The sequence below is a fragment of the Amaranthus tricolor genome, chromosome 4 (genome assembly GCF_026212465.1).
Source record: "Amaranthus tricolor cultivar Red isolate AtriRed21 chromosome 4, ASM2621246v1, whole genome shotgun sequence".
In the NCBI taxonomy this organism is placed as follows: Eukaryota; Viridiplantae; Streptophyta; class Magnoliopsida; order Caryophyllales; family Amaranthaceae; genus Amaranthus; species Amaranthus tricolor.
The window spans coordinates 549,496-565,751 of NC_080050.1; the positions used below are offsets into that span (position 1 = coordinate 549,496).

Sequence of the window (16,256 nt, forward strand, 5' to 3'; positions counted from 1 at the left end):
TTGTTTTTAACCCATCTGCACGCACCATTAATATGGTGAGAAAGAAGGGGCAATGGTGGAAAGTGGAAACATTGAAAATGTATAGCTAAGGTGAGAGCAACGTGTCAAATTGTGAACCTCCTTCTTCTCCAATGGTACTTCTTTTGCAACTGTTTAGGAAAAGCGCCAAAATTCCTTGCAGATATTCCTTTTTCTATTGAACCTTATTCCTTCTCTGCTTATCCTTTTCCACTTATTACCACTCTAATTTCAGAGTTCCGATTTCTGTAAATTGAAATGCGTTGACAATTTCCGAACTCCAGCTGAATAATTCTGTATTTTTCTCGTTGTTGCCGATAACAATGGCAATCGGAGGTGTTATCTCTAATCGAAGTTTCAGTACTTTTCTATATCCTGGTAATTTTCTGGTTTTTATGCTGAATTTTTCATTTTTAATTTCGTTCATTTTTAATTTATATTTCTGCAATTGTAGTTCTTGAGTTGATTTGCTGATGGCATTTTGATTCCATTTTGATTTCTGGATTCGGAAACTTTAATATTTAATTTACTTTTGGTGAAATTATGATGAAGTTTTGATAAGTTAAAAGTTAATAATTTTAATCAATAGCTTCATTAGATGGCGTGAGTTTCTATGTGCAGATTGTTTGAATAGTTGTGATGTGTGTGTGTGTGTGTTTGACTTGAATCAATATGAACTGTGAAAAATGTGTTCAGTGTTGTAGAATATTCCGACACATAAGCATATAATGCAGCCTCTTTTGACTTGCCGGCATTAATACAATTAGAATGCTTTATGGACCATCAAATTTCTTTTAGACCTTGTTTGGTTTGTTTCGACAGAAAATTCCTATGGGAAGTTTCAATTCCTAGGAGTTTACTGCCTTTGTCGTGTCAAGAAATCAACCCAACCAAAAGCCTAAGCTAATGGTTGAGGACCCCTAAGATCTGAATATACTCTAACACGTCTCCTCACACGAGAGCCCATTGGGTTAGAAGTGTGGATGCAACTTATATCCTCCTCATACATAGTGCTAAATATTCCACTTTAAATGATGGATGGTTGAGATTCAAACCCGTGGCCTCTTGTCATGTTGCCTTCTGATATCATATCAAGGAATCAACTCAACCAAAAGCTTAAGCTAATAGTTGAGGCCCCAAGATATGTTAAATACTCTAACATGTCGGATTACTAGAAAATGCTTTTTACTTGTTTGGTTGATCACTAGAATTTGCAATAGAGCTAATTGATTATCTACAGTTTGTAGTAATTTCCATTTTCCAATTCCAAGGACGTTTCCCATTCCTATGCTTAATTACAAAGTGTTAACAAAACAACAATACACATATGTAGCTCCTAGGAAGTTTAAATTCTAAGGAAATTGGAAAGCAACCAAACAAACTTTAGATGCAACCTTAGTTTTTGGGTGTATAGAGAACCATGAAGGCAAGTAGCCATTTGATCTCAACACTTTAAGGAGCTGGGGGAACATTTTTAACCCATAAGCTATCCCTTCTCTCAGATGAGAAACTATCCTTGTTTGAGAAAATTTATGTAAAATTGGGTTGTTGATTGTTATGGGTGAGGCAAAACAATAGCTATTGACTTCGTGTCAACAATCAATATCAAGAGACATAAATAGCAAAAGAGCTCAAGCTGTTAGTAGTTTTCTTGTCATGTGTCTAGATATTGCTTTGAAAACCAATTTATCTTATAAAGTAAAGTTCTTTGAGTAAGGCTTCTTATAATTTTAGTAGTTGATCTTGATATTTTTGAGCCATTAGCTGAAAATTCTGATTTTTTCAATCTTATAAGACTCGAGTCAAGGACTTATGAACTTCTAATGACTATTTAATAATAAGGCTGCTTAGATCAGGTGAAACTTGGCTTAGCAAGATTATGGCTGGTCCATTGGTCATTGTGTCATCAATTTCATTGAAGGTATAATGGGGTTTGCTTGATAGTCTTTGGTATTTAAAGAGTTAAGTTTATGTAAAGTAATGATCCTTTTGTAGTTTTGTAACATGTGGCTCAGCTGCCTTCCCCTTGTGTGACCTTCAACTTCCAATACTGAGTTTAATTTACTTAATATTTTGTTGGATATTTAGAGTAATTGAGCTGTTTGGTCTATGGTATATAATTTAATGTTTATAGGAAAAGGGTGTGTGCTATTAATTTCTCCTACTCCATATTTAGTATATAATACGAGAGTTATAAAAAGGTGTTTCTTTAGGATGTGTTGTTCATTGAGTCGTTTATTTATAAGAATAGCAGACTTCTACAAAATGTGTTGTTTGGCCACATTATTCATCTAAATATATGACACTTATATCACATTATGGTTGTAAGAAGAAGAAAATATATTTCTCCATTCGCATTAAATTTAAAAGCTCAAATTATTTTTTTTCATGTTTTAACTTTACAACAACCGCATTGTACTTGTTTCTATTAACAAGTTTCATATGGAGTCTAAACATTATGAACGTTTTTGTATCTTGAAAGCGCACGCATATCACTTTGCTCAATTAAGGGACAAAATATTGCTTTTTGGAAAGTGATATCACACCTAGAAGATTTTTCACGTTGTTGTCATTCTTGTTTCCCATCTAGAAATTAAATTTGTCACATTCTTGGGGCATTTATTAACATGGTTGGATGGATTTGTGATGACAGTTTGATGTGAACGTGCATTGTATATGTTGAGGAAAGGATTTTTTATTGTTTGTCAGTTTGTGAAGGGTTAGGGAGGGATCTTAACCGAACCAAAATTTTGCATCTTTTACAAATTCTAAAGCTGCTTCTTATGTTGCACAGGTGAAGTCTATCATAGAAGGGATGAGGTAGCACACCTCAAGAAAGAGAGCTTTGGTGTATCCATTGGGCTATGTAGGCAGCTGCGAGTTCCGAACAAAACATCTCTTCACTTGAGTAATAAGTGTCTAACTACCAAATGTTTGTATTGTTCATTGATAAGCATCATAAATGCTTCAGACTCCAGAAATTCTAAGTATTCCCAGACAACTCACAACAAGTGTTGTTCTTTGCATCTCCTACATACACATGAGCTCGTTGGTGCTTCAAGTTATGTTAGAAGGGATAGAGGAGTATTCAGATGCTCTTTTTCTAAATCCTGTCGTAGAAGAGACGCATTGGTACAATCAGGAACAGTAGATAAGTTTCCTGCGAATAATAATCAGTCTTTATTCAATTATGTTAGGGCCAATGGATCTCGTGCTTACTACAAGTCCGAAGAATTTGACTTAACAGAATCAACCTTTCAATCACTGAGTTCTTCTGAAGGAGCTGGTGAAGTAGCTTTCCCTGATAAAAGCACACAGAATGCAGCTTTTTGGTTGGATCAGTTTCCTAAGCGTTGGGTTGTTGTCTTGCTTTGTTTTGTGGCATTTCTGTTGTGCAATATGGATCGTGTAAGTTGTCAATGATTATTTTTTAAAAGTTGACCCTCTGGATAGTGCCTGTAAAAGCTGCAGAACCTTCCAGATTATTTGACAACTGCTAACCTTATTTGTAAATGCATTTGCAGGTGAATATGAGTATTGCAATACTTCCAATGTCCAAGGAGTTCAACTGGAACAGCACAACTGTTGGTTTAATTCAGTCATCTTTCTTTTGGGGCTATCTTCTTACTCAGGTTTAGCCCTAGTGCTCAATAAGTCAAACTTCCCAGCAAAATTCTTTTGCATCAAATAATTTGCAATAAGTATTTAATTGTTTGAAGAACATGAGATGAGAACTATGAAGGAGACACTGATGTTTAATGTTTTTATGGATATCTAAAGGACAGAAAATTGCACTCGTAGACAGATATTGGCAATCTTGTAATAAATATTCAGCAATCTTCTCTTCTGCACTTATTTATAAGTTTTTGTTGTTTCATACTCTTTAATATGTTGACTTATTACTGCAATGGAATGAATTTTCTGACCATTTATATGTTGAATTGAAGATACAATGAAAGATAAGATGTTTTAGCAAAGACTGATATACCAGTGTAGCCAGAAGGATTTGTTTGTTTGACCTAGGAGAATTTTTTGATGAGTTTCAGTACCCAAAATTTCTCTTTGCATCTAAGTTTATAGGCTTCGTTCCTTGATTTAAAAAAAAGGTTTAAGGAGGAAGTGCGCTTGAATAGAAATTAGTATAATAAATTGTTGAACAAACCCAAAGAGAAATTGAACAAAATTTTATAATCACATTAAAAGCTTAAAAAGGCTCTAATCTACTTGTGACCTATGGGGAAACTCTTATGGGAACTTATATATTTGAATATATTGTCCCTTATCAAGCTCTTATCTGAATTGTTTTTCCCAATAATATGGAACAGAGCCCTAGTGTAAGGAACACAAGGTTTAATTAATCTTTTACGCTTATTGCTGGCACATGCTATCCCCTTTCTAACTTTTCTTTGTGTTTTCTGACTTACAGATTGTAGGAGGTATATGGGCAGATAAGGTCGGTGGGAAGCTTGTCTTGGGTTTTGGAGTGGTTTGGTGGTCAATTGCCACAGTTTTAACTCCTATTGCTGCAAGGATCAGCCTGCCTTGTTTACTCGTTATGCGCGCATTTATGGGAATTGGTGAGGTTAGCCTGTAACTCTTATATGGCTCATATTGATTACTTGTGCATGTATAGTTATGATTCAGTTAATAATATAATCTTCTGTACTAAGAACACTAAGTTCCAATCAGGCAATGACATTATGGACTACATTGTCTTTCTCAAATGTGGTAGATGACGATCTAGTAACCAGTTGAAATTGATCTGAGTCGTATTGGATCTCAATAAATACTCTTCTACTCCATGTTCTTTGGTTACTGTGATTAATTTAGAAGTATGTGATTGAATACTTTGCGAAAGTAAAATCTGTGCTTGCTTGGGAACTTACAGAAATTGGAGATGATAGTTGGCCACATAGCTGATGCTCAGCCCAACATATGGGTAACTTATTGATATATATAGATTTTTCATGGATGAATGCATTTAGCTGCAATGACTTACAGCAACTAAGTCTTTTGTCACTTTTGTACTATGAATGCTCATGTCTCCAAGTCCTTGTAAAGTTTAGAATGTATGATTTTGTTAGGCGGCTGAAAATGTCTCATGGTCTAAATTGATGTAGATTCAATCAGTGATATATATTTCTAAACACTTCTGTAATTGATGATTTATCTAAAAGCAGGATTAGAGATTTGGGTGTCAATTAACCACTCTTTTTGTATGATCAATTCTTATATAGTGCACTCGGTGCCTCCTAACGATGTACCTATGTCACTCAGGGTGTTGCTATGCCTGCTATGAATAATATGATCTCAAAGTGGATTCCAGTGTCTGAAAGAAGCAGAGCACTTTCTTTGGTATACAGTGGCATGTATCTTGGTTCTGTAACAGGATTGGGCTTATCACCAGCTCTAATCCACAAATTTGGCTGGCCTTCAGTGTTCTATTCCTTTGGCTCTTTGGGAAGCATTTGGTTTGCAATGTGGCTAGCTAAAGTAATGCTCTCTTCTTTTACACTCATTATTTACCTTTTAGTTCAACCCCGCAGCTTTCAATTACTTCTCTGTAATCATAAAGATAGACTGCTGCTGAGTACTTTCACTGTCTTCAGTGTTAGAATCACATGCACTTTGTCAACGGCTAATAATAAAAGGCTCAGATTTTAGATTTTGTGCTGAGTCAATCTATTAGTTGTGACTTGTACCAATAGGAAAAATGAAGCACTCACTAAAGAATAGTGAAAAATTCTTCAGAATGACAATCGATTCCCTGTTTGCTTCTGTAGTCATGTTTATTTAGGCTCTATAGAAATAAAATATATCAAACAAGTGAGATGGACTGCACTACTGGATCTAGTTGAATGTTTTGTCGCGTTTGTCTTGGCATTTTCATAGTAATTCAGTTAACTAGTATAAAATTGGAGCCTAACCTGATGGAACTAAATTCTTGTAAGGAAAAAAAAAACCTTAGAGGCTTGAACTGCTGATGAGATACCAACATTGCTTCTGGAGAAACTTTTCCCATATCCTGCAACCCGTGGCTATAAATCAAAATAAAGGACTAAATGAGAATCCTGTTTATGCTAGCGAAATGAGTGCTAGTTTATGCATCCTAAGAATTGTTCCATCCATCCTTGATTTTCAAATGCAGTGATTGCTTGCTTCTTAATGATAAATGAAGAGAGTTTTTGAAGGCGTTCTTATTTTGATCATAATAGCTGAATGTTGTAATAATGTCGATAACTACTTGGCTAGCTTTGTTGACTGGGAAAACTCAAGCCTTAAATTTACACCTTACAAACTCTTTTAGAAATCCATGGATTTTCTTACCAAGAAATTTGAAGAGTAGTTAATGTGATCGCTTAGAGTTCCCTTGTGCTACAAGGTCTAGATCTACGATGCTTCACCCAAAATCACCCCAGTAAATCCATAATATGTAGTGACCTGTGGCTTTTATACTATTCACTCCATTGAATCCTAATTCATGGACTTAAGTATTTAAGAGATTGTTCAGGATCTTTCCGGACATCCCTCAATGACACCAAAACTATAGAAAATCTCAGGGTTTGCCAGCATGCAGTTCCTTATTCTGATATTCTGCCTTCATTCTTCTGATGAACATAGTTTGTTGGTTTGTTGATCCATCCCCATTTTCCTTTCTGTGGCATGATTATTTTTTGTTTCCTATGAATGATACTACCTAAGAAGTGTGATGAATTCCACTTGAGAATTCTTTTGAAGATTTTTATACTCAATGAACAGGCATATAGCTCACCAACAGAAGATCCAGAAATTAGTACCCAAGAGAAAAGATATATTATGGAAGGCAGCAGATCAAAGGAACCTGTTACTGTCATTCCCTGGAAGTTGATTTTATCTAAAGCTCCAGTGTGGGCACTCATAGTCTCCCACTTTTGCCACAACTGGGGTACTTTTATTCTTCTAACATGGATGCCAACATATTACAATCAGGTACTAAAGAGAATGTAATTTATAAAATATTTCCTCTATTATTTACCATGCAACAATTGGACTTTCCCTTTTTTTTCAATTTGATGCTTTAACTAATATATACATTTATACGTATGTACACACATACATACATACACACACATACATACATATATGTATCTACTACCCTTAATTTTCTTAGTGATCCCTTTCTGGAACTTTTCTTAGGAGTTGGGACTCTTATCTTGTCAGATGCAGTTTCCACCACTGCAACCTGCTAGTACCGTAACGTGTTTTCGTATTTTCCTGCTCTGACTTCATCTGCTTATGTCAGGTTTTGAAGTTCAACCTTACGGAATCTGGGCTGTTATGTGTACTTCCGTGGTTGACTATGGCTGTGTTTGCAAATATAGGAGGTTGGATTGCTGATACACTCATCAGCAGAGGCCTCTCTGTTACATCAGTTCGTAAGGTAAGTCTTGCATTCAATTATTGTTTTCTGGTGTTGAAATTGGAGACAAAAGGGTTCGACATATGGTTTCAATGGTTCAATCAGTTTCCCGGGAAGTTAGACTGTTAGACATATGATGATATGCATAGCCTAACTACTTCGATGGCTTTTAGTTTTCGACTTTTGTACTTGTTGAAAGTAATCAGCATAGCTATGGACAACTTCTTTTTGTTTGTTTTCATGCTATGGTTTTAACACCCAAGGATTACCAATAAGTATATTCAGTTGAGGTATTGGATACAAATTGAAAGTGAGGCAGTTGTGAGTTGAATTAACATAATATGCAACATACCCCTGATAATGTTGAGATGATATTTAGATGGTGACGCTTAACTCGAGCTTTGGTTCTTTTCCCGCTTGACATTAAATAAGTTGAGGAAAGTTAAGATGGATAAATTGATCAACTACCATGGAAACTTGAAATTATATCCCCTTGCCTCTGGCGTCCCATTCAACAGCGTGGAACATGTACATACAAGATGAAGACATATGCTTTGTTGAAAGGAGTTCAATGTTATTGTCTGCTCATCTTCATCACTAAATTGCGGGGAAAGGAAAAGAATCTATCACGTTTGAGGATCTGGAGACTGTAGCTGCCTTCTACATTAAGTTTCCTCCTTTTTGATACTTTCCTATTTGAAGTGTCTAACTGCCTCATAATATATGAACATACAAGAAGATATAATGTCAAACAAAGATTAGTGGCTAATACACATGTCTGTTTCCAAATTTGAAGCAGATTTTTTTATGACCTATCACTAGGCTTCAAGCCTTCTAGATGGAAAGAATATATAATTGTAATTTGTAACTAGAAGTCTATGATCTCTTCAGGTATAGAACTTACTGTATATATACTCTCTCTTTCCATTTGAATTTGCAACATTGACCAGAAAGGGTTCACATGATTTTGGTCAATTCTGGCAACTGAAAGGGATGGAAAGAATGAGCGGGTAGGATACAAATTACAAAATGTAACATTTTTCGTCATATTAATGTGATCTTGTCTGAAGCTCTTTGTATGTTTATCCAGATCATGCAAACAATTGGATTTCTTGGCCCAGCTCTCTCACTTTCACTACTGAGTCAAGTTAAGACACCTGCTTTAGCTGTTCTCTGCATGGCATGCAGTCAGGTATTTTCTTTTGCTTTGATTTTGTTATATTGTTTAATTCTTGAATCTTGTATATCTTGATTCTATCAGTGGAAGTTTGTGCTATTACTGATTTAGTGATTGTGCATTGACAAGATTAGTTCGTAAGGATATTTTTAGAAGCTTTTCTAAAGGATTCACATGAGCTAATTTTCTTGCAAGTTCACTTGATATGTGCTGCACAGATTTGGCTATTCTCTTTGTTATGTCTTTTTAGTTTTATTGGCCAAGTTCAAGAATGAGATAAAACTACTCTCTGGGATTTTATGGTAACAGGGATCAGATGCATTCTCACAATCTGGATTATATTCCAACCACCAAGACATTGGGCCTCGATATTCAGTAAGTATTCTTCATCTTTCTGTTTCGTCCACAGATGTTCCAATTGAATATCTGAATCTGCTGAAAAAATTAAGAACCCCATTTATTTTTTTCTGCATATTATTGACTAGAGCATAGAGGTGTATGTTGGATAACGTGGCCCATAACATAAGTACATAACTGATCCAAGGAATGTTAGCTTCCAAGTTTTTTTAAAAATCCTACCGAAGCTCATTAGTCCATCTTTGTTGAGACATGAGATGTAAGATGTATGATCCAGTTCTTCTAATGACCTACCAAAGAGGTATATTTGCTGTTGTCTTACACAAATTCTTGTATGAGACGGTCTCACCGTGAGACGTGCCCTATACTTAAATTAAATAGCCCAATAATAAAAACTTTTAGCATAATGGGAATTTTGTATGGACTCGTCTCACATGAGACGGTCTCATACAAGAGGGGTTGGTTGTCTTATGAGTTATGATACTCTAGAGTATGGATCCACAATTCTGAGTGATAGATGTAGATCTTGCTACAATTTTAGTCCAAGGATATGCAGGAGACTTTCTTTTCTCAGAAAGCGCCAATTGATATCCTGTCTTTCTGTATGATACTTGTGAGTGCCAATTGAGAATAGCTGCCTATGTACCTCCAGAGTTTAGTTGACATAAAATGCTGTCTGTGTACGAGAATTCTTTGACACGTGACATGCTTTCCACCCTTATTTAGCAATCTTTCTAGCTGTATTTCTTAGAACCATGCAGATTTAGCTCCCTGTGGTTATTGGAGCCACGGAAGATACCTGGTCCGCCTTTGTCACCATTGGACTGTAGAAAGATCACATTGTTGGCACTTTATTATGGAACTTTTTTGTTTACTATCATTTTTAATTTAGCCCGACTAAGACTTGGCAAGTCTATCCTTTCAAACCTTAAACTACTTTCTCTCTAAATTCCGTATTTCAAATTTTCAGGGCATATTGTTGGGGTTGTCCAATACGGCAGGTGTTCTTGCTGGAGTCCTCGGAACAGCTGCCACTGGAATTATTCTCCAACGAGGTATATACACCGATTTTTACTCTTTGTTTGCATTTCAAAATCTTAGCTCTTTCGATTTGGGTTTTTCTCCCTGGAGCTATATCTGTGCTGACTATGGCAACTATTTCACAAATCTGTATCACAGGTTCCTGGGATGATGTGTTTAAGGTGGCAATAGCATTATATATTATTGGCACTCTAGTATGGAACTTTTTTGCAACTGGGGAGAAAATTCTGGACTGAAAGGGTGATTAAAAGAAACAAGTATAGGCCTTTGCCGAGCCTACAATCATCGAAGATAATTATCATCTTTAAAGGGGACGGATGGCATGTTCGATCTCTCAAAAATGGAAAATAATATAGCAAGGACGTGAACATGGATTTGGCGACATTAGGTACTCTTCGACCCTTGGTGAACATTAGAGCAAGTCTTGGTATGAATAACAATGATCTGTATATGTTATATTTCAACCTTAGTGTTCTAAGAAATTTTTGAGGAAGATGTTGCCTCATCTAAACTTTAATAAAAATTTATTCATTGAAGTCCTTTTCTCTGTTCGCACAGTACGAAACTAGGAGAAAGGAAAAATATGTTAGGAGCCTGGAGCTGCCTGTATACACGTAGAAATAATTGATATGAACATACATTTTATATTTTTACAAAATGCAATTCATTTTTCTTTAAATGTATTCTTTTCCTCAAAATTCAACTACTATATGGAGACCGAAGGATGAAGTGATCTCGAACGTAACAAAGGAACGGAGGAGATGAAAGCCGTTGTCTTTCCATAGCCCTTGATGACGAAAGCTTGTATAAGACAGATTTACAATGAGTAAATAGTTAGAAGATGAGGTTAAAACAAAGAACTGCACCCAAACCCTAACGAAATAAGTTGAGGAGAGCAAATACTTTCTCTTTTTTGATGACAAATCTTGAATGAGGGTGACTTACAATTAGCCATTCAGAGAATAGTGTTAGTCTGTGACCATCCGTACTTTGTTTATTTTGAGTATGACCTTATTTCTCGAGGTGTAACTTTCAATTAATCTCTCGCAATAACTTACAACGTGATTTGTAAGTTGCGATTTTTAAGTTAAACGTATGTTCTATTCATCTAATTTGTGACTTGAAGCGAGTATAGCCTAATTTTTTCTTTTATATGAATATGATTCATTAATCTACCTCAATTTGCTAACAAATTTCGTAAACCAAACAAGCCCTAGGAAAAGGGTAACACGAACATCTACCCCTGGATGCATATTTACACCCATCCTAGTCTGCAAGTCTGAACAACATGGTTACTACCTGAATGTTGCAGACAATCTCAGGAAAGAAGAATATGTTATCAGAATTACATCACCCCATCACTTATACATACTCTCTCCGTCCCTTTTAGATTGCTATTGATCGTGACATGTTGTGAGGAAATATGTCATTATAAGTAGCAATCTCAAAGGGACAGAGTAGTATATGTAGACATGGCATATATTATAATAAAGTATTGTAATTCATTTTTCCTGCAATATTTATCTCATAATATATGTATGACTTAAGTAATGAAAACTGAGAGCTAAGCGAAATAATGATACTTTATTCAAGGATAAATATCAATCGGAATCGACCTCTTTGTTATTAGTAATAAGGGCAAAGTTGCATATATTCAACCCTTACATCCTACTTAGATGACCGTTATGACTCATACGAGTCGATTAATGGTATTGGGAATGTAATGTATCATGTATGTGCTAACTAGTAAAGATAAAGTGTACATAAGATAGAAATCAACACTATTATTTATTGCTTCAAATATACTTTTAATTACAGAATCTCAATAAATAATCTAAACCAAAATTGAAAAAAGAATGGCCTGAACAAATTTCCAAAGGGTGTATACCCTACAATTCTAGGGTTGACCCCAAAATACAGAGGGCTTTAAATGCCCATTCTTGAATACAAAATTTAAGAATCTCTCATGAAGTGCAAGACCAAACAGCTGTATGAAAGAAAACAAAACCCTTTACTTTACTGTCCTGTGTTCTTCATTGCTCACATGTTGAATCCTATTACCATTCCATGATTTTGCATCTTCCCATACTTTTTCCTTTTACTGCAGTAAAACCCAGAAATCTACCAGAATCTGCTGTTATTCTGACAGTAAATTTTCTCTCTTCTGCTTCAGATTAGCAATTACTTGGGTTAAGTCCCTAGGATGCACATTCACCTTAAGCCCATATTTCATGAACAATGTAATTGACATCTTTTGCTCAATCTTATGCCCCGGAACTAACGCCAATCGGTGGCGGAGCAACACTGAGGCTGCCACCGATTTCATTTGTAGGTAGGCTAAATCCTTCCCTAGGCAAATTCTCGGCCCAGCATTGAACGCCACGAATTTGAATGGATCATGCGTCATGAACTTTCCTTTTGGAGATATCCATCTTTCGGGCTTAAACTCTAAGCAATTGTCACCCCATGTACTTTGCATTCTCCCCGCCGAGTATATTGAGTAAGAAATTGATGAGCCTGCCGGTACAAATGTACCGTCTGGTAATACATCATCGGATAATGCATACTTTGAATCCTCTGGTACTGACGGATATAGTCGTAGGGTTTCCGATAAGGCTGCCTTGAGGTAAACTAATCGGTCCACCTCAGTGAAATCCAACGGCTGATCCGTCCATTTGGACATATCATCACCACGTGTCTCCATCAAGACGGTGCAGATTTCAAGCAGAATTTTTTCTTCTACTTTTGGATTTTGCATGATCAACCAAAAGAACCAGCTCATTGCTACGGAGGATGTGTCGCGTCCTGCTAGGATGAAATTCAATGCCACGTGTTGAAGGAATTTGTCCGAATAGGATGCATATTCCTTCCTCCTCATGAATCTAGAGAGCAGATCATCATAATCACTTTGCCTATTCATCAATTCTTGCTTACGTGTCTCAATGACATCGGACAAATAAGTGTCTATCTGGACAAGGCTACGGCTCAAGCTCACTTCTAAACCAAGCCGAAGCCATTTCCTAAGCCGCCAAATAATCTCCGGGAAAATGAACCGTTGAAGGGATGCTTCTGTACCCCGATCAAAGGCATTAGCAAATACATTTTCCGGTAGGCCCGGTGCTAATGTGTGCGGGTCCCGGGCGAAAGCCAACCCACAAATGTTATCAAAAGTAAGCCGAAGCATGAGATCTTGCAGATCAACTGGTTCGGCTTGACTTTGAGCCGACTCAAGAATCGGACAAAGTCGAGCATTAATGGATCGGTTAACCCACCGAGCCATCGCTTGACGGAGGGTCCTAGTAGTAAACTCTAAGGCAGCTGTCTTCCTCTGAAAGAGCCACGTGTCACCATCTGAATTAAAGATCCCATATCCAAGTAGATCATGAAACACAGCTTGCCAAGTCGGACCTTTAGGATAATTATCAAACCTGGTTTTGAGTATATGCTCCAAGTTTCTTGGATCACAAGTAACCGTTACTATTTGCTTCCGGGCCAAAAAAGGGATTGCACAAATACAAGTTTGGTACGTGCCACCACACGCGCGAAGATTATCAGCCATCCAATCATGCATTCTTTCAAAATTCTCGATTAAACCAGGTAAACTACCCACCAAAGGCCAGACACGTGGACCTCGTAGCGAACGTGAGATGTATGTAAACCATAACAAATAAGATGTAATTGCACTAAACAATATCAAACCCACATAAACATCCATTATTTAGTGATAATGAAGAAATTTAATTTCTTCTCCTAGTGTATAAATTATAATCCTAGTAGGTGAACCAAATGTAGAAGAAAGTAGAAAATTAGGGTTTACTTGAAGTAATTATCTTCCTTTAAAAAAGGCAAGATTTTTTTTATAAAACCACCCAATATTTTCTTCTTTTTCCCACTAAACTTCCCACAAAATACTCATCAAAACATGCATGTTCTTCCCTTGAAGCTCAAACCACCATTGTTATACTCCAATACAAGCTTTCTTCTTAGCTTGATACCCTAAAAAATTAACAAAACAAGTACAAGAAAATTAAGATAAAATGAAAAATTATTTTCCAAAATATAAAAAATATGAGTAGAGAAAAAAAAAAAGGGGAAGAACAAGCTAAGCTAGTTGAGGACACAAATTAAAAGAGTGAGAAAGATGAGGTTATAAGAGAAGAGGGAGAAAATATATAAAAAAAAAAAAAGAAGGGTAAGTAATGAATTAAATAAAAAGACAAGGCAATAAGTATAGCCAGTTGTAGTCCATAAATTCACCTACTTTCTTCCGTTCTTCCTCCTCAGTCCTCCATTTATCTAAAGAGAATTTGATGTATGCTAACTAGCAACGATTTTCCTGCACCCCCATTAATGGAAAAAATAGAGGAGGACCTCAAATAAGACTCACAACTCACTATTATTTATGACTTTGTTGTAGTAAATACTATTGGTTTTTTCATGAGTTTTCTTGTATTTGTTAATAATGTATATATAATGAAGCTTTCAAAAGAAAATAGCGTGAAAAGAAAGCTAGAACCATTGGTTGACTTAGTGTTTGAAGGTTTTTCCAACTATGCCGGTTGTGATAGAATTGTGATTCATTTTACGTTTTAAAAGTTTGATTTGTACTAAGATGAGTTTATGATCGGAGTTATATATAAGTCTAGATTGAGACTAAATAAAGATAGAAGTAGATTTTGAACGAATTTAAAATTGACTTTGAATTATATAATAGGTTAAGTTCAGAGCAGGTTTGACAAGTTTGGGACGGATTAGGTCTTAAATAGGGTCCAAAGAGAATATTTGTGTCAGGTTTAGGGTGGGTATGGGTTTAAAGACCCTAGACCCAAACCCATTTATTTTTTTGGACTTCAACTCGGACTTTGATCCACTAAATCTCAAAAATTGGAAATATACCCTAAAAATAGGGGCGGGTCTAGGGTGGATCCAATAGGATCCTGGAACCATGAACATCCATTATTTGATTTTGGTCCAAATCAATTTCGATTTGGTCCAAGTTTGCATCTGTGCATACCCCTACACCCTATACATGAATTAAATAACTCAACTAGTACAAATTATAAGAATATAAACTCTTTATTTTAAAATCGTCTCATTAAAAGACAATCTTTCACATATGAACCCATATAGCCTTGCCCCATTCAAATTTTCTCTCAAGTTTTGCCACTAGTCTTTATGACTCTATTCTCACCCAAAAGAAAATTGATTCTTAAAATGATGCACAAACGCACGGGGCCTATAACTTTGGTCTTTGAGGATGAAAAATGTCCATAATAACTACTAACCTCTAACAAGCAAGTAGAATTATATACAAGTGGAAATTAAGAATAGTCATACCTCAAAGGCTAAAACACAGCATCAAGCCTTCTACTCCCCTTTTTTTATTTCTATCTGTCATTCCACCTAACTTTAGCAGGGCTTTTAAGTTTATGTATTTAATTGAGGATGAATATTTATTGTGATTAGTTGAAAAACTAGCCCACTCCTATTTAGGGTTGTTTGGAAGTATTCAAGGGTAATTGCTAATGGTAGCTAGAGAGATACTACATATATTTGTATGGACTATACTTTATGGTTAAGACAATATTAGACATTGCTTATACAATAATCACATCTGAAAGAATTATGGATTGACCTGGTGGTTGAAAACAGCCTTACCCGAATAAAAGAAATGACACTAAAAAGTGCTACATACCCTTAAAATGGATGTATTATAAATTTTGTATTATGTCAAGAAAAAGAATAAATAGAAGAGAAATAATGAAGTCTAATTAGGAAGTAGTTTGTGGGCATTATGAAAAATGAATAAGGTGGAGGAGAATTTAAGAAGGGGGGCTAGGATAGGTCAAGATTGGGTGAGCAAACCAACCATAATGTGTTAAGAATTTTATGCAGGATTTCTAATTTATCTTCATTTGTTGGTTGAAGATAGTCAAGATACTATCTATTCATAATATTATATCTACAAATGTATTACTCTTCTTCATTATCGTAATAATTAAGTACCTCTATAGACTCCGCCTAAAACGGAGTTTGAAGAATGAAATGTATACGACGTTTTGAGTAGAAGGCAAAACGATAATATTAACGTTTTTCTCTAGTTTCAGCAACATGGTCAATAGGTGTACAAGTTTAACGCTGCATTATGGATACAAAATAAAAAAGTGCTACCGCTTGAGTTTTAGCATACTTAACTATTGTCGTATGGAATATTCTATTACTTTATTATTATTATTATATTATTATTATTATCATCTATTGGTA

General features: G+C 35.7%; 2 protein-coding genes across 4 annotated transcripts; one reads left to right on the plus strand and one right to left on the minus strand.

The window, feature by feature from the left end:
• On the plus strand, positions 1-10,671 carry LOC130811326 (ascorbate transporter, chloroplastic-like). Its single transcript, XM_057677589.1, has 11 exons — positions 1-396; positions 2,813-3,426; positions 3,543-3,650; positions 4,445-4,600; positions 5,296-5,511; positions 6,778-6,987; positions 7,301-7,438; positions 8,508-8,609; positions 8,904-8,969; positions 9,922-10,006; positions 10,131-10,671. The coding sequence occupies exons 1-11, from the start codon at positions 342-344 to the stop codon at positions 10,226-10,228; spliced, it is 1,848 nt and encodes a 615-aa protein (XP_057533572.1). The 5' UTR covers positions 1-341; the 3' UTR covers positions 10,229-10,671.
• A 1,085-nt stretch (positions 10,672-11,756) lies between these two features.
• Positions 11,757-15,706, minus strand: LOC130811327 (cytochrome P450 86A8). Of its 3 annotated transcripts, none has more exons than XM_057677591.1 (2): positions 15,330-15,706; positions 11,757-13,988 (listed from the first exon to the last, which is right to left on the minus strand). In XM_057677591.1, exon 2 carries the CDS (start codon positions 13,705-13,707, stop codon positions 12,130-12,132), a length of 1,578 nt encoding a protein of 525 aa, XP_057533574.1. In that variant the 5' UTR covers positions 13,708-13,988; positions 15,330-15,706; the 3' UTR covers positions 11,757-12,129. The 3 variants fall into 3 exon arrangements, with proteins under 3 accessions (XP_057533574.1, XP_057533575.1, XP_057533573.1); XM_057677592.1 differs by lacking the exon at positions 15,330-15,706 and adding an exon at positions 14,254-14,667; XM_057677590.1 differs by lacking the exon at positions 15,330-15,706 and adding an exon at positions 14,250-14,437.
• Positions 15,707-16,256: the final 550 nt, after the last annotated feature.

What these genes read in the sequence shown, in the direction of transcription:
- LOC130811326 (XM_057677589.1), top strand. Translation starts at nt 342, where the DNA reads ATGGCAATCGGAGGTGTTATCTCTAATCGAAGTTTCAGTACTTTTCTA. An exon ending in CAGTACTTTTCTATATCCTG is followed by an intron (nt 397 to 2,812) that starts GTAATTTTCTGG and finishes TATGTTGCACAG; the next exon opens with GTGAAGTCTATCATAGAAGG. An exon ending in TGCCAACATATTACAATCAG is followed by an intron (nt 6,988 to 7,300) that starts GTACTAAAGAGA and finishes TGCTTATGTCAG; the next exon opens with GTTTTGAAGTTCAACCTTAC.
- LOC130811327 (XM_057677591.1), bottom strand. Translation starts at nt 13,707, where the DNA reads ATGGATGTTTATGTGGGTTTGATATTGTTTAGTGCAATTACATCTTAT.